The sequence below is a fragment of the Leiobunum rupestre genome, chromosome 6 (genome assembly GCF_980474605.1).
Source record: "Leiobunum rupestre chromosome 6, qqLeiRupe1.1.hap1, whole genome shotgun sequence".
Classification (NCBI taxonomy): domain Eukaryota; kingdom Metazoa; phylum Arthropoda; class Arachnida; order Opiliones; family Sclerosomatidae; genus Leiobunum; species Leiobunum rupestre.
The window spans coordinates 16,828,117-16,853,926 of record NC_143389.1 but is presented as its reverse complement, the minus strand read 5'-3'; the positions used below and the strand labels follow the sequence as shown (position 1 = coordinate 16,853,926).

At 34.2% G+C, this 25,810-nt stretch overlaps 3 protein-coding genes across 5 annotated transcripts in view; 2 read left to right on the top strand and 1 right to left on the bottom strand.

Moving 5' to 3' along the window:
• Window positions 1-1,720, top strand: part of LOC149939563 (protein phosphatase 1 regulatory subunit 21) — a 74,240-nt gene extending 72,520 nt beyond the window's left edge. For all 3 annotated transcript variants that reach the window (XM_090180074.1, XM_090180073.1, XM_090180072.1), the window contains 3 exons: window positions 771-869; window positions 1,323-1,445; window positions 1,506-1,720. In XM_090180074.1, the coding sequence (XP_090036200.1) occupies window positions 771-869; window positions 1,323-1,445; window positions 1,506-1,532 (249 nt within the window). In that variant the 3' untranslated portion in view covers window positions 1,533-1,720. The remainder of the gene's footprint in view (window positions 1-770; window positions 870-1,322; window positions 1,446-1,505) is intronic.
• A 5,016-nt stretch (window positions 1,721-6,736) lies between these two features.
• LOC149939562 (uncharacterized) lies at window positions 6,737-20,747 on the bottom strand. Its single transcript, XM_090178111.1, has 5 exons — window positions 18,978-20,747; window positions 11,264-11,383; window positions 8,307-8,446; window positions 7,697-7,761; window positions 6,737-7,287 (listed from the first exon to the last, which is right to left on the bottom strand). The coding sequence occupies exons 1-5, from the start codon at window positions 20,400-20,402 to the stop codon at window positions 7,262-7,264; spliced, it is 1,776 nt and encodes a 591-aa protein (XP_090034237.1). The 5' UTR covers window positions 20,403-20,747; the 3' UTR covers window positions 6,737-7,261.
• Window positions 20,748-23,565: 2,818 nt separating this feature from the next.
• LOC149939561 (uncharacterized) lies at window positions 23,566-24,132 on the top strand. Its single transcript, XM_090179159.1, has one exon. It carries the CDS (start codon window positions 23,566-23,568, stop codon window positions 24,130-24,132), a length of 567 nt encoding a protein of 188 aa, XP_090035285.1.
• Window positions 24,133-25,810: the final 1,678 nt, after the last annotated feature.

Genomic DNA, 25,810 nt, shown 5'->3' with positions numbered 1-25,810 from the left:
AATTTTGATTACTGGTTTGTTTAAGTAAATTTAAGATAAAGTAGCTTCTGTGCTGTTCAACTGTATTATTTAATTTTAGTAAAAACATACCAAAATTTTGTGCTTAGATTAAAATGAACAGTGCTATTTCTGTTGAAGGCACATTTGGATTCAAAAAGGTTTTTTTTTAAACACACTTAAGGGGTCAAAGAATTATTCAGAATTAAAATTAATGACCTCTGGTAATGAATTTGGAATACAAATGTTTTTCAGTAATTAAAAAATAGATAAGAGCTCTCAGCAGTATTACCTAAATAAATAAAAGGAAATAGTTATTTAGGATACAAAATTTATGTCCTATAACTTGGAATCCCATAGAAAAATTTTCAACTTAATATTTTAATATCATTATTTAAATGAATTAATACTGCAGATAATTCACTTGAAAGATTTACTATTTTTTAATGTTGTTTATGTAGTGCCTAGACTAAATTCATACTTTTAGTTGAAGGTTTAAATGAACAAATCCATAAAAATGACATTATAAAACCATAAATCTGGAGTAACTATTTAAAATGACTAGTTACTTTTCACATATTCAGTAAAGCGGGAAGAGAAGTCTGATAATTTTATGTGTCACTTTAAATGGAAAAGCATTTAAAAATAACATTAGCTCCTAGCACTTGTTAAGGGCTTTTTGTATAAGCATTTCCAATAAAATATTAACTGTAATGTAGACTAGTGTACAAAAAAATATATATCTTCTAAGAGCTTAAACTGTATTGTTTCAGTGTTCAGCACTCTATCAAAAAATACAAACTATTGATGATGAATGTTCAATTTGTAAAAAGGAGTTATCTGATTTGAAATCAATTAATGAATCACTTAAGGTGAGTTGTTTCGCAGCTTACATTATAGATCACAGATTAAATAATCTAAGGTAACAAAAACGAAAAAAATTACTCCTCATCTAATGGATTGAGTGGGATGCTAAAAACTATAGAGAAGAGCATGATGCACTGCTGTTTCGGCACCAGGATTTTGCAGCGGGAGTGTTATTTTGGGCAAACATTTTCCTTTTACTTTTGTCCTGTGGAAAAGAATATAAATCCTCCCAAGGAGGCCTAGCATTGCCACTGGAAACAGCTATCGCGAAACTTTCATTTGTTTTACTAATACCCTCCCATAATGATTTTAAATGAATATAAGGGATAGAGCATTAAATGCTTTAACTAATGCACTGTAAGAGAAAACCAATTTGCCTTCTACTGAGTTATATTCCTAAATGCATGTCTATAAGAATAAATTATACCTTCTAAGTCAATTATTTAAATTAAATTTAGGAAAAGGTACAGGAAACCATCAACAGTTACGAAAGTCAACTTCATTCTATGACAGAACACTTATCAAATATGAATGACAAACTAACAACACAAAAAGAAGAAATTGACTGTTTAAAACATTCAGTATGTAAATTTTTTGTTTTTTAATTTTTTAAAGTCCTAATTGATTGTTCCTTTTTTCAGAATGTGAAGAAGTCAAAAAGTAAATAAGTATAATTAATGTAATTTATAAGGGACCAATTTTGTCTACTGATAGTTAAACGTTTCTCCATTCCTGTAAATTTTGTTTCATTAAAATTTGTAATTTGTTATCAATAGGTATATGTTGTAACAATACACTAAAAATCGATTGATGCCGCCTTGAAAAGGGTTAAATTAAAGCCTCTATTTTTAGTTTACCTCTAAATCACTTATTCATCAGTATAAATCTCAACTAGCATTATTATTTGAAAGTTAATTGCAACAATAGTAATTTGCAATTTTATGGTCAATTTGTGAAGTCAAATCCATTACACTTCCCTCAAAATCAGACATCCAAATCTAATAAGAAAAAATTTAATTTAATTTGAAATCTCAGATGAATCAGGTACACTTTCACATCATTTAAAAGATTGCAAAATTATTATCAACACAGTTGTGTAGCGAATATTGATAGGGCTGAAATAAGCTTGATGAGGTAAACTTATTTTTTTCCTCGATCATAATCAGAGAAAATTACATGCCAAAATTTATACCATATATTGTAAATGTATGAAGTAGTATTTTTGGCAGCTTTTAGCGCCGCTGAAACATCCCAGTTTCTGTCACCAAATAGATAAGGATCATTGAAGTTTTGAGGAAGAATAGAAATTATACCTAGAATAAGATAATCTAGGCAGATAATTGAGAGCCGTTGTTTCTAAAATTGAGGGATTGTGTTTGATCCAGGAACTTTTAAATAAGAGGAATAAAACTTTTGTAGTAAATGTTCATGCTGACACCCTTTATTTATTCAATTCTCTCCAAGTTGAGAATACCCTAGAATCTGAATAGAGACTAATATTATCTGGGATTTTGGGATAGATGCAGAATTCCATTATGGTTAATCTCTTAGACTATTAATGTTTAAATGAGTAATCCTCGTGCATTGGCTTGAGAATTGAACATACAATTTACAAATCTTGAAGCTTATGGATGGAATTTCTCCAGACGTCAAACTTCAGCTGCCAGACAACTTAATCAGCTAGGCTAATACCCAAGGCAACACCTTATACCTAAGTCATCAAGCAACTTTTAAAGCCATTAATTAAGGTGGCTGGGTTACTTTCCCTCGGTAACTAATTATGCTATACCCCGTAAGGATTTGGCTAATTTTTTGTTTAAAATTCGAAGTGGGCTTTTAAATAATTCCCAGTTTTTTGAGGAAGTTAGATTGAAAATATATACCAGGTGGTATGCTAGATAATAGACCTTTTTATTAAGTAACATTAGCCTTCTTGTTTTGTTGTTGCTACTGCATCATGGGTGACAGATCGATGACGTTCTTCTACGAAAAGCCCTAGACATAACGGTAAATTTGACGAGGCACCTGTTTTTAAGTATAAACTGAACTGAACTTCTACATATTGAGTGATCAAAGAACTACACAAAACCAATTAAAGCTAGCGTAGCTTATTTTATGAAAAGGGCTATTTGAGTTTATTTTCATCAAGATTTGACCACTTATTTGGTTTTATTTGATTAGCTTGTAATTCTTATGAGCCAAAGAAACAGATTTAAGATAGAAACAGCACATGGGAATCGGGGTTGCCTGGTTTAAATCATGGTAAAAACCAATGGTTTTTTAATTTTTTTTATTGACTATAAATTATTCCAAAATGTTTGTACATTTTCTTACCAAAATAATTACATTTCTAAAACATTTACAAGGTGACCACATTTCCTTTATTTTCAATACCTTCCTATAAATTCCTTAGGTTTTCCGTGGTCATGTTCCCTTCTTCATCCTATATTTCACTTTATTTTAGCTACTGATTTTTGATAAGAATCCTTATTTTTGCTTTTGTTTTTCCTGTATTTTCCTTTAATTCGCTTAAAAAATTTGTATTTTCTCTATAAAATTTTACGGGCATTTTCCTGTTCACCCTGAATTTATACAAAATCAACTACAACTTTGTTCTTGTCACTTGAGGCTTGTAATAATAATCATATTAATTTTTAGTTGATTGGTAATATGTATGCACAGTTAAACAAAAGCGAAAAATAGATTAAAAGTAAAGCAGTGCTTAAAAAAAACTTTTGCGTTTTTATTAATAAAAACGGTTTTTTTTCAACCCTGATGGGATTACTTAAGATATAGCACTTTATAGCGATGTCCCCTTTAAGATTTGTCATCCACCTCAAAACTCTCAACCTGTGATTGTGAAGATGTTCAATTAAAAAGGCTTAAGTCAATCTTTAGTCCTTGCAGCAGTACAAATGTTGTAATTCATTGATTTTTAAGTTCATAAAAGACATGATAATTACTTGACTTTTAATCTTTTCTTTATAATAAGTAGCCATCCTCCTAGCAGTAAATAGGATCTTCATTTTCCATTTCCTGTTTTTGCCAATAATATCATTTCCATTTGGTTATCAACAAATTGAAACACACATTACTTCAATACAATTAAACATTTCATTCTTAAAATAGTTTCAAAGAGAAAGTCCTAGTATAAACCTTTCAAGTAAAGGTAAAGTCACTATTTTCATTCTAGTGATGATCATGATTTTTATCTTACAAGGGACGGTCTTGGACTGTAAGTCGGGGATCCGAGAAAAAGTTATGGCAACCTTTAGACCATGCCCCAGGAAGATATCAGCCGGTTGGATTTTTAAGAAGTCAAAGGGTCAAGTTTTGTGATCTTTCGAAATTTTCACCCTGGTCGATCCGGAAATTCCTTATGGGATTTTATGTGCTAATTTCATGGGCACCAAAGTCCCTTTGCAAAATTTTTAAATTTGTACTTTTGTGGTGGTCATAAAAAGTTAAAATTGGGTAAAATAGCCAGTTTAAATCAGGAGTGGTCAATATGGTTAAAAATGGTCAGTTTGCGATGGGAGTGGTCAATATGGTTAAAAATGGTCAGTTTGCGATGGGAGTGGTCAATATGGTTAAAAATGGTCAGTTTTGCGATGGGAGTGGTCAATATGGTTAAAAACGGTCAGTGGGAGTGATTTTAAAATTTTTTCGAATGAAATGCATCAATAAATTAACTATGAGATTGGATAGATAAATTTTGATAAAGATGCAGGAACTGAATGAGTATATTTTGGGAAAAGTTCTTTTTTTGCGGCAGGAAATCAAAATCATGATAGTCTGTAACCCGGCCACCTGATTTAAGGGCTTCAAAAGTCGCATGATGACTTAGGCCTAAGGTGGTGCCTTGGGTATTAGCCTAGCTGATTATTATTATTTTTATTTTTTATCTATAACACTTTTATATATTTTGAATAGTCTAGCCATTTATTCTAGCAACTGTTTCCGCTACCAGTCCTATGGTAACCAAAATAATATATGGCGGGTTCGGAATTACTGCAAATACAAACAATTTTGAAATTTTTCAAAAAAAATAAAAATTCTTGAGGCGGCCAGATAATATTTTAACTATTTATTATGAACTCCCTATGGTCCAACTTGACGAAAACCAATGTTTTTAGGGGCATTAGGAAAAAAATACCATTTTTGTTTATTATGGAAATCTCCCATAGCAAACTGACCATTTTGACCAGTCACATTGCAATCTGACCATTTTGGACCTAATTGACCACTCCCATGGCAAACTGACCATTTTGGACCATATTGACCACTCCCATCGCAAACTGACTATTTTCAACCATATTGACCACTCCTGTTTCAAACTGGCCAGTTTTGGCCATTTTACCCATTTTAACTTTGAATGTCAACTTTTACGCATGTTTCACATGGGCATCACAAAAGTAAAAATTTCATGAAATTAGCATATAAAATCCCATAAGTAATTTCTGGCTCAACCAAGGTCAAAATTTCGAAAAGTCATAAAACTTTAACCCTTTGACTGCTAAAAAATCCGCTCGGCTGATACCTTCCTGGGGCAAGGTCTAAAGGTTACCATAACGTTTCCTCGGATCCCCAACTTACAGTCCAAGACCTTCCCTTGTTAGAGTAAAAATAATAGTTCTATAAGCCGCTATAAATATATGTAACAAGTTCTCTTTATAGGCCTCATTTTTCGAAAATAGGCAATACCATACAGATTTAAATTTGTGTCGATGTCAGCTTTCACTGAACAATGCTCCTGTAGGTTGCTCTTTACTATCGATATTTCCTTAGTTGACAGACTGAGAAACAAGTTCCATGAGTCTTTATAAACTTGTATTTTGTTTCTGCCACCAGAGATAAAACCATTTTTTTAAGTAGCCTTATAAAATTGTGGATAGGTAGTTCTTGCTCCTCATTTATTCCGTTTTGTACAAAATGAAATCTTGTGATCATTAAACATTTCCTTAACTTAAAAAAGTAATTATTACTTGATGAACTATGTAACGAATACATTTAACACTAAGTACCAGCTGTAGAAAGTTTGGTTTATGTTTAAACGGGACTACAGAATGCTTTTGTTAGAGACGCCCATTTGTAATGTTTGCCTGTTAACCTCTAACTAAATAGTGGTAAAAATTGTCATATGTCAAAACTTGTATCTGCATTTCCCAGGTAAATGATAAATTTGAAAAAATCTTGGACTCTGCACAGCTGTGCAGATGAGAATGTAACTAAATTGGGCAAGGGGGGTAATTTTAGAAGGTGGCGTGTAGTAAGATGGTTTAGGGAAATGTCGGCTTCGGCAGTTCAAGTTTTTGTTACGGCTATGTTGCTAGACGATGCTGAGAGAGTATAGATCTATTTGGACAAACATATCCGCAATAGGCGCTGCAGCATAGTCATTTTGGATATTTCAGTAGACTGAAAACACAGATCAGGTTACTTCCTATGAGGAAACTTTATGGCAAAAAAATGTTACTAGAGCCATTAGATACCAAAATTCAATTTATTGGACGTAATTCATTCATTTAAGTCAGTTTTCTATCCTATAGAAGATTTACAAGGTTAAAATATCACGAATATAGTTGTTTCGTAACTGATAAAGAGTACAATTTTTTTAGTAAATTTTTGTCCATCTCCTGATTAAATTCAATTTCACATCTTAGGTACAAAGTTAGGGATTGAAGTCTATAATCCCGTTTTCGGGGTTGAGGTCCCCTTAAGAAAACTTACCAAAGCAGTGTTATAACACGTATGATAAAATAGTTTTCTTTCAGTTTCACTCTTAATTATAATCTATAAAAGGGAATGAAGTGTAAGCAATGGCTTAGCCAGAAATTCATCAAGCGTGGGTAACGGTGTAAATTTACAGAGGGATCGCAAAGGGGGTATAAATTTAGAACAGTCAAAAGCTACAAGTCTTGGGCTCAAAATTGGATACCAACCTTGTTGTCTATAGCACTGCGTGTTTGGTTTTAAAACACATGAGATGTGAATTAAACTTTTTCGAATGCTTTTAAAATTTTTTTTTAATAGCACTTGTTTCAAAACAAATTCATAGCAAGACTTATTATCTTAAAGTCAATGCAGCTTCTAGAACATTGTGGTGACAATAGTAGCGATCCTCAATGGTAAATAAAAATCTTAAAAAATAACAACTATACAATCTTAAGTCTTTGAAATAAACTAAAATAATCACATTTACTACTGTAATTACGTAACTTATTCATTTGGCAAAATTATAATTTTTCAAGCATTCCTTATAAAATTAATCTAATGCTATTAATTTATAAATTATAAAATACATCAAATAACAGTCTTTGGCAACCTTGCATTATTAAAAGTATACTTCTCTGAAGTTGCTATACAATACCCCTTAAATGTACCCCCCGAAGTCCTGTCACTGCAGTTGTCTTTGCTGATTCTCTGCAATGAAAAATGCATAAATCACAACAAACATTCTTTTCCATGCTAAAAATTTTTATATTTAAATAATAAACTAATGCTTGCTTGAATTATAAAAGAAAAGTCAATTTATAAACTATTTGAAAATACCAAATACTTTCTATTCGCCCGTTCAAATTTTCTATTATTGTTTTAGAAAAGCAATGAGTATTCAATTTGAAAATCTTTTTTAAACTATCCAATTTAACTATCGCATATTCAGCATGCTATTTGAACAAAATATTTGGTGACAACAAATATTTGGCACAACTACTAATACCAGAGCAAAATGCTCTGTTATTTTTGGTAATTATTGTTTTAATTTACAAATAAGCTTGGTTAACTATTTGTAGGATTAAAATTAACCCTTAAAATCTTTTAATTAAGATACCTTGAAATTTCATGAGTGCTTTTGTTCTTTCATCCGCATCACAATACCAGACCGTAATAGCAAATCTGAAATAAAACGTAAGTTAGTGCTATCAAAAAGGGAAAGTATAAGCTTTTCTCGTTACAAGCTTTTGTTTCATATTTTTAATCATAATTTTTCTTATTTTGTTACTCTTAAATTAAACATTATATAAAATTTTAAATTAAGTCATAATGAAAGAAATGCACTAAATAATAATATCTCTTACAAGAGAAGCATCCATCTTCCTATACTGTTAAGTCTTATTAAATTGAAACACGTACCTTCGAAGGCTCTTGCTGATTTTTATCTTTAACTGATCTTTTTAAAACTATTACCGCAAGAAAATATGGTTTATAAATAACTACATCCCTACACCTTGTATTTTTTCTTGGTTAGGCCAATTAGGTAAATGTAGTGGTGTAGACATCCGTGGTTTGGCAGGAAAGTTCATATTTAATTTTAAGATGGATGGTTCTCTCGTAAGAGATGTATTACAACTTCGGGTTAAGATTACTGTTATCAATAGCAATTAAAATACTAAATTATTTTACTTCTACGAATCTGAAAGTGTATTTTAAAAATATCATACCTCACAGAATAGGCTGGCAAAACTTCATGCGGGTTTCTACGATCAGACCAGAAGAAAAGAATTCTATCAAAAAGAGGTTCTATATTGGCCACATGATTGTCATATCCAACTGGAAACATGCGAAGTAAACCTCCATGTTTCTTGAAAAAATAGTCACAATTAAAAAAATGTAGACGTTCCAAGTGTATAGATATATAATTTCCTATTCTCATCTATACAGGCCTGATACTCACTTAAACAGTAGAATTTAGTGAGTTTAGTGACTAAAAATTTTAAAAAAGTGACTGAAAATCAGGGTTGGCAAGTTTTTAACAAGATGTTTAAAAAAAGTGTTTAAAACACGTTTAAAACAAATATTTTAAACAAACACCAATTTGTTTTAAACGTTTTAAACTATCTGATTTAAACATGTTTTTTATAAGGTAAATTTTCATTGTTTTTTTTTGTAAGATTTTGGTTATTCAATAGAAAAAAGCCATTCCAAGGCTCTAAGAAAGGTAAATTGTATTGATGACGGGTAGTTTGATTTTAAGATTCTCTGAAAAGAGCGACTGAAAGGGTTCGATATGATTTCATAAATTTCCTACCAGTGCAAAAATCCTACGAACGCATTGAATTTTGTCTTTTTGTTTAAATAGAATGTATATAGCTGCCAATATACATCTATTTGGGACCATATCTATGCATGAGTAGGGTTGCTGTTTAGTCCGACTGTGCCGGTACAAGAAACACGGCCGGTGTGGACAGATTGGGTTAAAACCGACTAGGCGGCTCTCCTAGATAAAAATTAAGGGATTTCGGTCGATTTTTTTGAAATTTTATGATGTGATGGAAGTTTTAAGATTATAGAGGTATCTAAGTTCATATAACATTGTTTATTTGTGATGATTTATGACTGCAGACGTGCACATTTCAATAAACCAAAACTAAAAACGATGCGTGGATAACTGGCTATTTTCCCTTTTCTTAGTACTATGCGACCAAAAATTCCACGACGATAGCTATATTAAAAACCCTACTACAGGTTAGGTAGTATTTGCATGGGGCATCGAAAACCCTAAGGCCGTCAATGGTTGGTCAACAACGCTTAGCGAAATTCTTGGCTCGTTTAAATAAGCGTGTACTCTTTGGTTCTTCGCCCTGTGAGTCTATTTATAATACCATAAGTGGCATAATTACCCTAAGTGTGCCAATAGGAGCCTTTCAAACAGAAAATCTTCAATTAGAGCTTGTTCTAAATAGACCAAAGAAACGTAGGACTCGCGAATTCCGTTCAAGTACCCTATATGGTATTTTGAATTCTCGCGCCGCACACGCCGCTTTGCAAACACATTACGTAAATTTCGTCACTGGAAAAAATTACGTCATTTACTTAACTTTCGTTAAACAAGGTATCATTGAAAAATTCATCTTATTGACACACTTAGGGAAATTATGCCCCTTATGATAATACGTTTAATGAGTTTACTCGTGAGTCTGATTCATAAGTATAATGAATAGTTTAAAACGTGTTTTAAACATAGTTTTTTATTGTTTATTATGTGTTTTTTATTGTTTGATTTAAAAACAGTTAAAAACAATGAGTCTTGTTTAAAACAATAAAAAACATTGTTTTTGTTCTTTTTGAAAAACCAAGGATTTTGCCAACCCTGCTGAAAATCTACCAAAAATGTTAAAAAAAAATAGTTTTAATTGCGTTTTTTGACAAGTTATATCACTTTGGTTTTAGAAAAGACTAAATTAGACTAGATTATTTTTTCATTTATTTTCTTTTGAATGGCGTCAAACGATTTCTTTTCAACTTTCATAACACCTACAAGCATGGCTCGGGCTAATTCTTCTACAAAGTTTTTATCCCCTTACCAAAAAATAAGTTGGCTAAAAACCACTTAGGACAACTTGTATTTCAACTTGGTTTTCAGTTTGTATTTGGGACAAATGCCTACTTAAAAATAACTAAAATCCTCTTTATTAATCAACTTATTTCCAACTAAACCAGAATCAACATTTACATTTAACTACTTAAAAGCAACTTAAATCCTACTAGGGAAACATCTAAAAACCAACTGAAAAATATTATGTAATTTCCTGACTACTAAAAACCAACTAATTATAAACTTAGCAAAAGCAGTATTTTCCTACCAACTGAATAACAACTTATTACCCCTTTAATAGTAACTTGAAATATGCTGACAACTTGAGCCTACTTAATACCAACTCAATATCAACTAATAATGTGTATACAAACTAAATACAAACTGAAATCCAACTTATTTTTTGGTAAGGGTCACTAATAGATTTTTTCAACGGCTTATTTGCTAATTTGAAAATAAATAAAAGCGAATGGAGTTGGATTTTGTTTTATTATTTGTAAAAAAAGGGGGTTGTTCTCTAACGTTCAATTATAAGGAAATCTAAAAATTAAAAAAAAAAAGTTATAAATAGTAACCAATTTTGAGAAGTGACTTTCCCTTACCAAAAAATAAGTTGGATTTCAGTTTGTATTTAGTTTGTATACACATTATTAGTTGATATTGAGTTGGTATTAAGTAGGCTCAAGTTGTCAGCATATTTCAAGTTACTATTAAAGGGGTAATAAGTTGTTATTCAGTTGGTAGGAAAATACTGCTTTTGCTAAGTTTATAATTAGTTGGTTTTTAGTAGTCAGGAAATTACAATATTTGAAAGTTGGTTTTTAGATGTTTCCCTAGTAGGATTTAAGTTGCTTTTTAAGTAGTTAAATGTAAATGTTGATTCTGGTTTAGTTGGAAATAAGTTGATTAATAAAGAGGATTTAAGTTATTTTTAAGTAGGCATTTGTCCCAAATACAAACTGAAAACCAAGTTGATATACAAGTTGTCCTAAGTGGTTTTTAGCCAACTTATTTTTTGGTAAGGGTTTTAATGACTGATTTTAAAAAAAGTGATTTTAAGTGAATCAGTGGCCGGTCCTATACCTTAATATCCCAATTTTTATTTAGGTAATAAATGCTGGTAATGCATCTTCCATCTTGATTTGGATTGTCCACATGTTTTACATAATGAGTTCCATTACCAGGGTAGCAAGCTATCATAGCCTAAAATTAGAAAAAAAAAGTCAAATGATTATTTTGATCCAGGAAAGGAAAGACATCACTTGTGTGACTTAAATCATGTTAGAAGAAACCTGAAGTAATACTGAACTGACTTGATTTTTTCAGTACATTCTTAATTAAACAATCAATTTACACAATGAATATTACCCGAAGTAAATGAATCGAAGTTATCAGACTGCTATATTGCCCATAATTTAAAGAGTCCTTTGAAGTTTCACACGCTAAGTGGCTATCGAGCCTAAGCACTGTAATGATGCTTAATTTATATTTCAATGGAGAATATAATACGTGATATTGGAATGAAGCCTGTCTTTACATAATTTCCAAATGTGTGCTCACAATTTTAAACGTAATTTTTAGAGCGCACGCTTAATTATATGAGAATTATATACAGCATTTACATAGTACCCACAATTCTCTAGTGCAATTTATCATGGGAGTAGATCAGCTTAATTTTAACTAGATTTCCATAAGGAAAATGCCTCCCAGTTTTCAGGTCAATTCTAATAACTTAGGTTAATTTACTTCTGATATTACTGTTGCATAAGAAATCAATTCATTAGACTTCAGTTTGTATCAATTAAGAAAGTGCTTTGATCGAAGAATGTATTTCATGATTTACTATATTCTCCACCCGCAGCGAGAGAAAGCTTGGGAATATAAGGGGAGCAGTTTATTTCTTCTTTGCCTTCATATTTTCAGTTAATGTTAATTAACTTTTGATATTTTTTGATGACTGATAAGATAAAACATGTCTGTCAAAAGTCTCGAATTTATAATAATTGCAGAAACTCATGGACCAAAACTATTGGGAACTGCTTTGTATTTCGGATATATTTTATTTGCTTAGTAAATTTAAAGTTAGTGGTTAAAATGATCTACCAACATTTAACTGAGCTAGCGTGGTTAATTAAATAAACTTTAAAATTGCTCAAAACTGTTTAATTAAAAACATTTTGCAACCGCCAAAGTTGCGGTACATTTCGGAGCTGTTTACAGTCGGAGGAGACAGAGGGCATGTTACCTGCAAGACTTTTACGGTTTTTAATAAAACAGTTTTTCGCAATTTTAAAATTATCTAGTGCATTATGGGTATAATAGTTTTACACTTTGCCTATGTTATGCTAAGAGTTGCTTCTGTTATATAGAGGCCAAAATCCTCAGTCAGGTGGCATATACTAAAGCTGAGATAGGGAGCATCAAAGGAGAACTTGCATATAGTGTTAGATGAAAAAATTGTTTATAAACTTCAGTTCGTTCAATTCTGAGTTTTAATATAATGCCAGATATGTTGTGTTTTAGTTTCCTTGAAATTTATAAGTGAAAAGATCCCTTATTTTAGCTCTTACAAAAATCAATCTATGCTTCCCTCCCCCCCCCCTTCATTTATCGTTGTGCATGCCAAATGAAGGAAATAACATTTTATACATATATCTGAATTATTCACAGGCTCACTTTCACCCCATCCCTTCATTGCTCAATAGAGAGAATGTTTAACCAAAATGGCAGCTTTTTGTAACCTTTTTTATACAGTGAATAATTTTCAATACTGATGACCCATTTATGCTAGAAAAAAGCCTTATGTACCACCAAATGCTCAGATTCAATAAATAATTCTATTTGAAATCAGTTCTGGGGCTCATTAGATGCCAGTTTTTCCGCAGCCGTTCAGTCCCATCCAAAGGGGATGAAATGTGGGAGGGTCGGAACGAAAATCGGGCTATGAAAGTTTTCGAGGGACGTGCGAGTCCGAACAAAGGGGAACCCCTGTAGAGATAATCCTTTTCTTAGGTCACTGGACCGACCAAGGACAACTCTTCCCTCGTCTAATATTTAAAACTAGCTAGAATGTGTCCGAAATTACAATATTAATATCTACATTTTTCCTACTGTATATAAAAACATCGTTGAAATAAGAGGGCAATATTCTGTGTTTTGAATAAAGTTAATATAGAGATTATCAAAAAACCACAAATTTTAAATAAATTCTACATTTCCTATAAATTATTGGAATTTATTCGGATAGTTTTGGAAAAGCTATAGTTTTGCATAGAACATATAAATATATTTATATTTAAAAATATATTTTTATAGATATTTATATGTGTTTAAATTTATATATATATATGAAACATTTTGAAAACTATATTTCTTTATTTTATAAAAGAGAAACCAACGGGCAAATCAGGTTACAATATATTTTTTCAACGGGCAAAGTAGGTAACAATTTTTATGTACCTACAGTAACCTACTTTGCCCGTTGTAAAAATATTTTGAAAAGTAACTTTACAGAATAGGATACTATAGGTTAGATATCGGTATAGGCTTAGTAATATTTATTTTCGATATCTAATAAAATAATACGGGTCACCTTTCGCTTTAATTTGATTTTAGATCCAAATAAAGTAAATTATATAGTTGTAAATATTCCTGGTCATACTTGGTAAGCTGCATTTCTATTTGAAGAGCAATAAAATGCTTCTACTTTCTATATATTTTCGCAAAAACGCCACAAAATGCAACTACAAATGGTATTATTACATCGCAAATAGAATATTACCTGTAGTATATTTATTGATGCTAAATTTTGTCAAGTTTATGAATCTAACATACGGGTAATTTTATTGTAAATTCCCCATTACGTAGTTTTTTTATAATGGAATATTTACAAAACAACTATGTATAATACAACCGGTTTTATTTTACACACTGTGGTTTAAATTTATAATAATAAGTTCGGCATTATTTGGCGGTATATTTTAGATTGCTGGCGTTTATTGCCCTCCGTCTAATAATGTAATTGTTATGTGCCTCACTACAAAACTATCAAAGTACAAAATAATTCGGTTCCGTATGAAAAGAGTTTTCAAATGATATCAAAGTATTTGGGGCGTCATTTTCTTCTGTCTTGTTTAGTTGTTCCACCATTTCGTAAACAAAATGCTAACGGCTATCCTGAAATGTCTTAGTTTCAAAAAGTAAACTAACGGATTTCTGAGCTTCACTAAGTGTTGACGTAACTTGAGTTTTGATAGCATTGATTGTTATTGCGTTGGGATCATATTCTTCAATATCAATACCAGTGACGGGCTCCGTCGAATTACACAAATAAATCACTGCTTTCGTAAAGATACTTGCCAAAGAAATTGTTGCGTATTTTTTATTGCCTATCTTCAGTTTTTCGCCAAAACTTGATTTTTCTTCGCTAGATTAAAAATATAAGAATAAAGATTTTGTTACATTTAGGTACGGTTTTCCCGGGAATGATTTGATTCGAAACGTGGTCTACTGCGTTAGAAAACATACTCGATTCGTAATTAAACTAAAATATATTTGAAACTCGCGTCCCCACAAAACAAATGACTCGCATAGAGGTGAAGTAGAAGCTAGGTGTTTAAACCCGTTTCACTGTACGGTACGCATAGTTATTGCAAATGACATTGCTTTGGTTTTTCCCGGAATATCTTTTAAAAAATTTCCACCCCTTCCGCTGACCCCCAAAAAAACCTAAATCCATAAAGGCACATTCTTTGTAACGTTCTCGAGCCTTTCGTAGTTGGTTTGCATTCTTCGTTAGAGCTAGTGGACGAAAGATGGTAAATTTTCACTAGCGGTTAGAAAGAAATTTTAGTACCTAACTAACTTTGATAATGAGCTAAAAAACGTTGTCAATTAAGGTGACCGTAGAGTAAGAAGCCATAAAGAACTTGTTTCTCGAAAACGGATGGTCTCTTGAATACAGTAAGTTCGTTACTCGAATACTTTCAATTGAATATAATTTAGGCTTAGGTTTGAAACTTCGTCGCATAAATTATCCTTATATTAGATTCAAGAAAAAGGAAGCGTGTTGAACCGAATGATGTCCCAAAATTAGGATGTCTGATTGACGATTTTCCTGGGGAAGTGAGCAACTCATCCAAACTGTTCGAGATGGTGAATGTCCCCATTGTTTTCAAGTGCCATGCATTACCAAAAGGAATTTTGAATGGGAAGGTCGTGGCCAGCCGGCACATCGCGCCAATGCCAATATAAGAAGTTTTGGGGATGTTTGGCCAATTTAGGGCTATGGAGAGTTCCACATTATCACGCTAAAAAATTAGCTGGTTTACAGCAAAATGTCGCTTACTACGCAACGCATAAAAGATACATTTTACTGGTTTACGTCTTCGAAAAAGTAAGAAGAATGTATCCAAATCCACCAGATGTCCCAAATTTGGGGCACAAGTGGGCATAGTTTGTACATAACGAAATAAAACATTCATTTTTATTCCTATCTGTATCAATTTGCTTGATGTAAGTTACAATACTTTGTTTTGAAGTGAGGCACATAACAATTACATTTTTAGACGGAGGGCAATAAACGCGAGCAATCTAAAATATACCAAATGCCGTACTTATTCTTAGAAGCCTTTTGCGTCATTCTAAAACAGCGTTATGAAAATAATAGAAAATACCTATACGTAAATTACTTAATTATTATAAATTTAAACCAATGTGTGTAAAATAAAACCGGTCGTATTATACATATAGTGGTTTTAATTTATAATAAAGCTATTTTGTAAATATTCCATTATAAAAAAACTACGTAGTGGGGGAATTTACAATCAAATTACCCGTATGTTAGATTCATTAACTTGACAAAATTTAGCATCAATAAATATACTACAGGTAATATTCTATTTGCGATGTAATAATACCATTTGTAGTTGCATTTTGTGGCGTTTTTGCGAAAATATATAGAAAGTAGAAGCATGTTATGAACCTTTTCCACCATTGCTCGTCAAATAGAAATGCAGTTTACAAAGTATGACCGGGAATATTTTCAACTATATAATTTACTTTACTTGGATCTATAGAAAATAAATATTACTAAGCCTATACCGATATCAAACCTATAGTATCCTATTCTGTAAAGTTACTTTTCAAAATATTTTTACAATGGGCAAAGTAGGTTACTGTAGGTTTATTATTATTATTATTGAGTGGGGGTGGCAAGCCTAACACTTCGACCTGAGGTCCATTGTGCATCCCCAAACTGGGTGACTTAAATAAGTCCTATCGCCGACATAAAGCTTAAAATCTGCCCGGCCGTTATATTAGAGACGTCATGCGTCTCCAACCGATGCATACCCAAAAGCTCAAACCTCTGGGCTGCATAGTAATCGCAGCTACAGAGTACATGTGAGGCAGTTTCCTCCTCAGCTAGACATACTAATATACAAAAAAATCGTCACCTACTTTGCCCATTGTGAAAATATATTGTAACCTACTTTGCCCATTGGTTTCTCTTTAATTTATAAAATAAAGAAAGTTTTCAAAATGTTTCATATAAATATAAATATAATATATTTAAATATAAATATATTTATATATACTACGCAAAACTATAGCTTTTCCAAAACTATCCGAATAAATTCCAATAATTTATAGGAAATGAATTTATTTAAAATTGGGGGTTTTTGATAATCTCTACAATAACTTTATTCAAAACACAGAATAAGTAACAAATTGCCCTCTTATTTCAACGATGTTTTTATAGAGCATAGCGCCGAACCAATTTTCAACGGCGGCAGCGGGAACGATAATTAGTTCGGCGCCGATTTGCAGAAAATAATCGGTAGCGTTGAAAAAAATCGGCGGCGGCGGCGCCTAAGGGGAAAAACTGCCCCCCCCCTTTTAATAGACCGCTGGAACTTAAAAATACATGTTTAATAGAATGCATTTGATTAAGATAGGAAACACTTGTTTCCAAAACGAGAAAGAGGTGACTTTGGTTACATACTATCATATGTAACTTATTTAATCATAAGTGTGCCAGAAAGAACTTTTTCACAATGAGACCTTGTTGCAAGGATATGACGTAATTGACATCACTTCCCAGTCAATGACGGTTTCATCGTCATCAAAAGTAGTTCTGGCGGGGAGGGGAGGAAGGTAAAACCAGTTTTACGCGACGTTAGTGCTGTATTTTCTTTGGTGGCTGTGAAACAAGGTCTCATTTAAATTTTTAATACAGAGATGTTAAACAGAGGCACACTTATGAGTAACTATGTTACATATGATACTATATAACTAAAACATTTACGCTAGTAATAACACTCTTTTTAGAAACGTTAACTGGGCGCCGCCAATATCGTACTGTAACCGATATTCAGTCAAGGGAAAACCGAATTGGCTTCAATCGAAATAAAATTGCCTTATTTCAGTAAATAGTTTTTTATTTGGGGCCGAAAAGTATTACAATGAGAGATTAGCTTATCTTAAACTATCAATGGATGCTTTATAACATAGTTGGAAAACAGTAAAAAAAATAACAAATAACATTACCAGAGAGGAGAGAGCCATTTTTATTGCAGTTGAGATCAGGCTTGTTATAACTAGTGGCAGGGGTAACTACCACGGCAAAAAAATATCCTACAGAAAAGGAACAGTGCTGCCAAGGAAAGTCTGTCGTGCTACTCCGGCGGACTGCCGACTGACCGTTGAGTCAAGACGCCAAAAACATACGTCAAACTTGCCGGCTCTGACTAGAGCTTAAATAGAGTAGACCCCCTGGGCGTTATGGCGGTTCTCGCCTCTCTGGCGCCATCTCTCTGGAGTGGCGATAAATAAACAAATAATAATGTAGGAATAGGAGTTTCAGGCTGTCATAGTGGCTAAAGCCACTACGCCTAGGGTAAGTTGGGTTTTAACCATTTGGGGCATCCGTTGCAGTACACACAACCAACGAGCCAGCCCTCTACCGCAGAAATTTCATCCCCCCAAAACCGGTTTTTTCATCACCCTCCCCGTAGACTGTAAGGTAATGGCGGTCGATTGGGAAGGCGCATTTAAGTCTATTATCACAAATTATTTTATCTTTGTATCAAAGGAATTTTTAAAATATAATAGACTAGTTATTGCTGAATGCAGCTGATACGTTTCTGTACTTATTGCAAAATACGAGGCGAGGCAACTCCAAAGCCGTTTTCGTTTCTCTCTCTCTCCGATCCCAGCTGTCTGCTGCAGAAAATCTTGGGGCGCGCGGTGCACTGGTGTTATTCTTTTGGAAATTATTAATTATTTCCAATTTTATAACGCGAGTACGGTGCACCCAACAGCCTAGAAATCGTAGCAAAACCAAAAGAAAAATCTATGTAGTTTGAATTTAGATCTCCAAACGCAATTATTATACTTTAATAATGGAAATTAATTTGGCGCTGAAAATAAATATATCGGCGGCGACGTTTCTGCGTTACCTGCGGCGGCGGCGTTCGATCAACGGCGCTATCCTCCATATACAGTAGGCCAAATGTAGATATCAATATTGTAATTTCGGACGCATTCTAGCTAGTTTTAACTATTAGACGAGGGAAGAGTTGCCCTTTGTTTGGTCCAGCGAACTAAGAATAGGATTATCTCTAGAGGTCCCCCTTCGCTCGGACCAGCGCGACCCTCAAAAATTTTCATATCCCCATTTTGGTTCCGACCCTCCCGCCTTTAATTGATTTTACAGAAAGGTTTTTCTGTTACTACAATATTAAAATTTTGGATTCCAATTATTTAATTCTATAAAAAAGAATTATCACAAAATTACCTTAGTCCTCCTATTAATTCTATATGCACAAAGAAGGCCACTGTTTTTCATTTTGTTACACCTAGTAATAAGAGCATCTAGAGTGTTTATTAGGGCTCCAATTGTTTGACATCCGTCCTCATATCCATCAACCCAGGCTATTCGGTCGCCTCTAACGGCACGTGAAACAGGGTTTGCTGCTTGGCTATTCACTACTTTCCCTTCTTGAAAAAGTCCATCACTGTACAAAGCCTTGACTTCGTTCAACACAGCTTCCCCCATTTTACTTCCCAAGAAATTATCAATAACGCAAATTCCATAACGATTCATGTCTTCAATAATATTTGTACAAATTTGATCCAACCACGCAGTGGAAGTCTTAGGATTGCAAGACTGTTCTAACGCCGGCGAATTTTGAAGTCCCAATAAATTATGAGCACTATCATCTAAGCTGGTGAGTTCTTGTAGAAATGGTTTAACTTTTTGGTAGCACACCATTTTAGAGTCTTTAAATCCAGATAAACTGACATTCATTCCTGTTGAAAAGTTATCTGTGGATGAATCTTCATCTTGATATTCTTTCATGAGGACACTAGTATCAGACTGAGGCAAAAAACTCTGAAGTCCTAGATCTGAAGGAGAACCAAATGTTATGTTTTGGCTGATGTCATATTGTTGTGGATGCTGATTTCTTAATGTCATATTAATTTCATCACTTAGGTCATCACAACGAATTCCATATTCAGAATCAGAATTTGCACAAATGACTAGAGAAGAATCAGTACCAATATCAAAGTTATTTTGATCTGTAGAATAATTGGCTCCAATATTATTGAACTGGAGACAGCTTGCACCTTCTATATCATTTGTCTGGTGTACTGGTTTAGAACCAACCCAGGTGTCATGCGATGACAAACTTTCCTCCAATAACATGTTTAAATCAATATTTAAGTTTCCTTGAATGGCACTGTTAACATCTGACAAAAGGCTATGATCAGACGCAATACCAACATCATCTAACTCAACATTTTCAGGTTGAAAATTTGAATTAAGGCTTGTATCAGTTGTTAGAGATGTTGTGGAACAAGTAGGGCTAGTAGATGAAGAATTTGAGTCCTGTTTGTGAGCCACGTTTTTTACACCAAGAGAAAAACCTTTTGAACTGTTGTCAGAGTTTAATTTGTTAGCTTCAACACAGTCTTGTTTGTGAACCTTCCAGTGTTGACGTTGATGTTCTTTACTACAATAAAAAGCACAGTGACATCTTCCACATCTTCTTAAATTTTCTAAGGCGCCACACCAATGACACCAAATATTAAAATTTGCCCCATGCTGCTGCATCGATGATTCGCTACAGACTCTTCCAGAGATGTATTTCCCAGCGTTGTCCATGCCAATTGTCTCTTTATATTTGTTATAGCCGTCGATCATGACCAAAGCTACCATTTCGGGTAACAAAAAAACGTTGTTTCACATTTGAAATGTAATTTTGTGACGCTAAAATTTACAGAAACATAGTAGACGTTACGTAACTATACCCGATGGCACGTAGGCCAAAAATCGCTAATCTAGTACAGTAGTGAAAATGGCTGTAAGAGGGTTTTTTTTTAGGTCATTCGGCAAAAACCTAAGTGACTAAACGTAGCAGCGGTTCCAAACTTCATTGGCTGTGGATTACGTCATCTTGGGTTTTCGTTTGCCTCCAAAATTCATGAAACGAATGCCAGAACGTCTTTATCATTATATTGCTTGTTATTTTAAGCAAAGTTTGGGGTAAACGTTAGGCTAGGCTAAATTACGTTACTATAGTATTACGCTCATATCATTTGTCTTAGCTTTCATATCGGGCTACGGGACGGCTTTTAACCAATGAAAATTGGGAACCGCTGCTCTGTATAGTCCATTGAGTTGGGAATATTAATCTAGAGATCCAATCAAATCTGCTCCCCGCGAAACAAGTTTTTGAAAAATACGAATGTGCCGTCTGCTCTAAAATGACGAGCAAACGTTATCATATGACCCGTGGCGCCATCCAATATTTTGAAGAAAAAAAATATTTTCGCTTGAAAACGCGTCTTATTTGAAGGAACCATTGAGAGATAGACGGCGCCACGGGTAGAATGATAACGTTTTCTCGTTATTTGGGACGCCGATGGGAGCAGACGACAGTATTCTTATTTTTAAAAACTTGTTTCGCGAAATACTGAAATCCGACTTTTTGATTGGACCTCTCGGTTAATATTACCAATTCAATGGTATAGTCACACGTAAAATCCAATCACTCTAGCACGGCCAACTTCGATCGCGTGTACCACGCTTTAGCAGCCCCGCCAATCGCCTGAATTTACCGTGTATATGTTTTCCCGCCAGGGCTCCGCTACGACCAAAATTTAACGTTAGTCAGATAGGAAAAATCAGAAACATTTAATGGACGCTTCAATAAAAGATACTCGGTTAAGTCGGTTTTTACTCCCTTCTCCAAATTCATCTGAGAAGGAACTATTTCCGGTCGGTTGGTTAAACGGTTAGAATGGCTAGCCAAAATGTCATATTTATGCCAATTGGAAACGCGTTTTTGCCCTCATGAGAATTTTGCGTCAGATAAGAAATGCGTCGGCTCGCGTGTATAAGGAACTTACTAATGTTAATTTTCGATAATATATTTTAAGGTAAAATATATAATGTTACTAAATCTAAGTATAAGAAGATAATATTATTATTATTATCATCCTCTTATGGTATAAATAATTAAAATTATACGGAATATTTTTATATTACCGGGCAATTTTAAGGCTTCTCATGGAGGCAGAGTTAATTCATTTCGTATAAAATTATCTTTCGGAAAAAGATGAAAACTAATTCATATAGAACTAAACGTATTACTTTTGCAGTACGGTATGCAACAAGTGTTTCCTTTTAACCAGGTAACCTTTTTTGGCTTGTTAACGCTTAGCAAAAAAACCCATGTTATGTTCGAGAAAAGTTTCCAGCTTTCTAATATTTCAACAAGCACTATATAAATAGTAACTTATGAGTCCTGGCTGTCGGAAAAATTACTTCTTGGCAATTTGTGGGAAGATGTTTTATTTAAGCGCCTATTGAACCGAAAGTAGGTTAATATTTAAATAATAGTATAATATTTTTTTAAAGATTATAATTTTTTAATAGTGTTTATAAATTATAAAAGAGTTACGCAGAACTATTACAAGTCATAACAGCACTTAACAACTACTGTGCACCGCTGGACTTTGTGCCCCTTTTCCTGGGGGATTTTAATTATCGCAAAATCTCATGGCCCCTAGCCCGACCTCTTCCATCATCCGATCAAGCCACTAACAAGGAGACGACCCGAGGTGTTACACACCGATTTCGATCAAACTCGTAGGATTGGTAGACCTTCATGTAACTTGAAAAATCCTTAAGGGAATTTATTCAATGGGTAACGGTTTTGCCATGGCAACGAAAAATGTTTTTGACAACATGAAATAGAAATTTTCCTATTTAAAATAACATGGGATTTTGACCATTTCCAAGAATTTTAAAAAATTAAAAAAAAAATTAAAATACCAAAATTATAAATAATTTATAAAAATTGAAGAAAAAATCAAAATTGATCACATTTTGATCAATTTGAACCAAATGGGTGAAAATGAACCGACATGGCTTAAATTGGGAAAAATGTAAGAAAAAAATGCAAACATTGAAAAAAATATTTCAAAATTGATTAAAATACCTTTTTTTTTCAGGAAACGGTCAAAATCCCATGTTATTTTCAATAGGAAAATTTCCATTTCATGTTGTCAAAAACATTTTTCGTTGCCATGGCAAAACCGTTGCCCATTGAATAAATTCCCTTTAGGATTTTTCAAGTTACATGAAGGTCTACCAATCCCCCGAGTTTGAACGAAATCGGTGTGTAACACCTCGGGTCGTCTCCTTGTAAGTCCTTCATTGACGCAGTTCATCAGCATCACCTCATTCAATCAGTCGTTGACTTCACCCAATTGGGCCATCTATTCCAAAGTCCCAGTATCCTTGATCTGGTATTGACTACCGATGAACACCTGGTCTATGACGTTGAGCAACTCCCCCCTTTGGGTAAGAGTGACCATAACGTCATTGTCTTCAAACTAGCTAGTCCGAACCCGAACCACGAGTCCCAACCTACTCGCCTTTGTCGTGATTTCTTTAAGGGGGACTTCGAAGGTTTTCAGTCATACCTTTCCAATTCAACTGGAATGACGAACTCAGCGCTGAAGATGTGGATTCATGTTGGGGCAATTCCTTAGAAATAATTCACCGTGGTATTGAACTTTACGTCCTTTACCGTAGACCGAAACAGCAGAGGCCGCTACTTTCGTCCCCCAGATTCGTTAAATCGCGCCAGCACAAAACTGCTACGTGGCGGCGTTTTGTTCGCTCCAAATCACGGAATTATAAACCTCAATTAGTCGACACTGCCCACAATGATTATAAAATGGCACGCAATGCAGTGACTAACGCGTCACGCAAATTTAAAAACAATCTAACACAACGCATAACTTCGAATCCCAAAGTGTTCTTCAGCCATGTGAACGGGCTCCGCAAGTCTAACTTTACTATCACTAAGATGACTGATGATATTGGCAATTCGACAACGGATCCCGCAATCATGGCCGATATACTAAATAAACACTTTGCCGCAGTCTCTTCCAACACGATCCCACCACCTACCCGACCCGCATCTACACATCCAACCCACATCACTCCCAAAGATAACTATCTCACCGGTTTTTCCTGCACTACAACGTCAGTCTTCAAGCAATTAATGGCTCTAGATCATAACCAATCAGCCGGACCTGATGGCCTATACCCCTATCTATTGAAAACATTAGCACCTCTTATTGCACAACCAGTAACTGTAATTATCAATAAAAGTTTCCGCTCCGGTGTAGTCCCGCAAGTTTGGAAGTGTGCTACCATCACACCAATTCACAAGGCAGGAGCACGCACTAACCCAACGCACTACCGCCCAATAGTCAAAACCTTTCACCTTGCGAGGGTTGCAGAACGGCTGGCTGATGATCCGCTTCGAACCTTCTTGACTGACAACAATTTCCTACACCCTTCACAACACGGATTTCGCTCCAAACACTCTTGTACTTCGAATCTACTGATGGCTACCAATGACTGCTAATTGCGTCACTCGAAGAAGCTGGTGTGCAGGGCAATGCCTTAAAATGGCTGTGCGGTTTCATCACAGGTCACCATCATGCTGTTGCCCTTATCTACAATGTCCTGAAAAGCGGAGTAAACCACCTAGGTGGCAAATATCTGCGCTTCAACTATACTATGAACGGCATGTCACTTTCCAAACCCGATTCACCCATCCGCGACCTTAGAGTATGGGTCGTTTCATCACTCACCTTCTTCCATCACACGACAAAGGTTGTCAAGAAAATAAATTCTTTGACGGGCCTAACCAGGCACTCCTTCTATTTTCGGTCCCCGTGCCTGATACGTACCCTATACCAGTCACTAGTGCTTCCTCAAATAAATTATGCCTCGGAGGTTTGGAGCCCGCAGATGGCTGGAGATAGAGACCAACTGACCAAAGCCCACAACCGATTCACCAAGCGAACGAATGGCTTGAAACCGATACGCCTGAGATGCGGAACTACAAATTCGCTATTAACGCGCCACTATTGCGACATACTATCAACTACCTTCTCCAACTCTGGAATATCTGGACTGGTAGCTCTGCCTTAAAGGCAGATACTTTCTTCGACTTCACCACTCTTCGAAAAATGAGAGGTCATAATGCCAAGATAGTCAAACTACATGTCCGTACTACCACCCGTCAATGGCACTTTTCCGCCCGTACAATTACCTTGTGGAATAAATTACCCAGCGATGTATTCCACTGCACCTCACGCCCGATGGCCCGACGCAACATTAGAAACCATCTCATAGACTCTCAGTAACCCCGCCCTGTTCCCATTTCTCCCGTTTAAACTATTGCCTTCACATTTTTTTCTTTTTTCTCATGTTTAACGTATTTTTTTATTTGTTTTTTATTATTCTTCTATATCATATTATTGTCATATCTCCATAAGCCACAACCTGTAAGATTGCACAAATCTTACTGTAGCTTAGCAGTCTATTATCTATTTAAATAAATAAATAAACAGAAACCAAGAACTTCCTCTAGATGCTGCCAGCAACATAGTATTATTGCGTAATACTTTAAACACATATAATTAAATGAATAAAACAAAAAGTGAAAAGAAGATTCAATGTAACTTCAGGGTAAATATATTATTTTAACATTTTTAATTAAATAATATGAAGTTAAAATATATTATAAGCGCAATAATTTATAATTTTAGGTTTCAACAAACTTTAAGCTTTCGTCTTTTTAAACCTAAAATAATATTGTATATTAATTTTATCTGACTGAAAATGTTTTCCATAAAAAAGGTACAAACCTGAACAGAAATCATACTCTTTGAAATGCAGGCTGCAGACCATCTGTGTATCTTTTGGTACAAAATCATACCGACTAATGTTTTTTAACCATAAACTTCTAAGACTTTCTAGTAAACTCGTGAAAAGGTAGGTCTTTTCTATTTACATGGTTTGATGAATAATATGGTACGCAACATCTATTTAGTATCTAAGCCCTCTTGGTCGCTGGTATAGACGCAGCAAACGCCGATATACGCGTAGACAAAAAATAAACCCAACTGCGGAAGAAATGTGAGCCTTCCCAAATTGCGATGTAAACATTCGTAATGACGATCCCATATAATGGATCCAATGTGACAATTGGGAAGATTGGTTTCACGTTATTTGCCTAGGACTCCCCACTAATT

Bases quoted from the DNA above. Each gene is read 5' to 3' on its own strand.
- LOC149939561 (XM_090179159.1), top strand. From the start codon at position 23,566: ATGACTGATGATATTGGCAATTCGACAACGGATCCCGCAATCATGGCC.
- LOC149939562 (XM_090178111.1), bottom strand. From the start codon at position 20,402: ATGGTAGCTTTGGTCATGATCGACGGCTATAACAAATATAAAGAGACA. The intron at 11,384-18,977 runs GTAATTTTGTGA...TTCTAATTTTAG, and splicing joins GAATTAATAGGAGGACTAAG to GCTATGATAGCTTGCTACCC. The intron at 7,288-7,696 runs GTATCTTAATTA...TTTTCATTGCAG, and splicing joins AGCACTCATGAAATTTCAAG to AGAATCAGCAAAGACAACTG.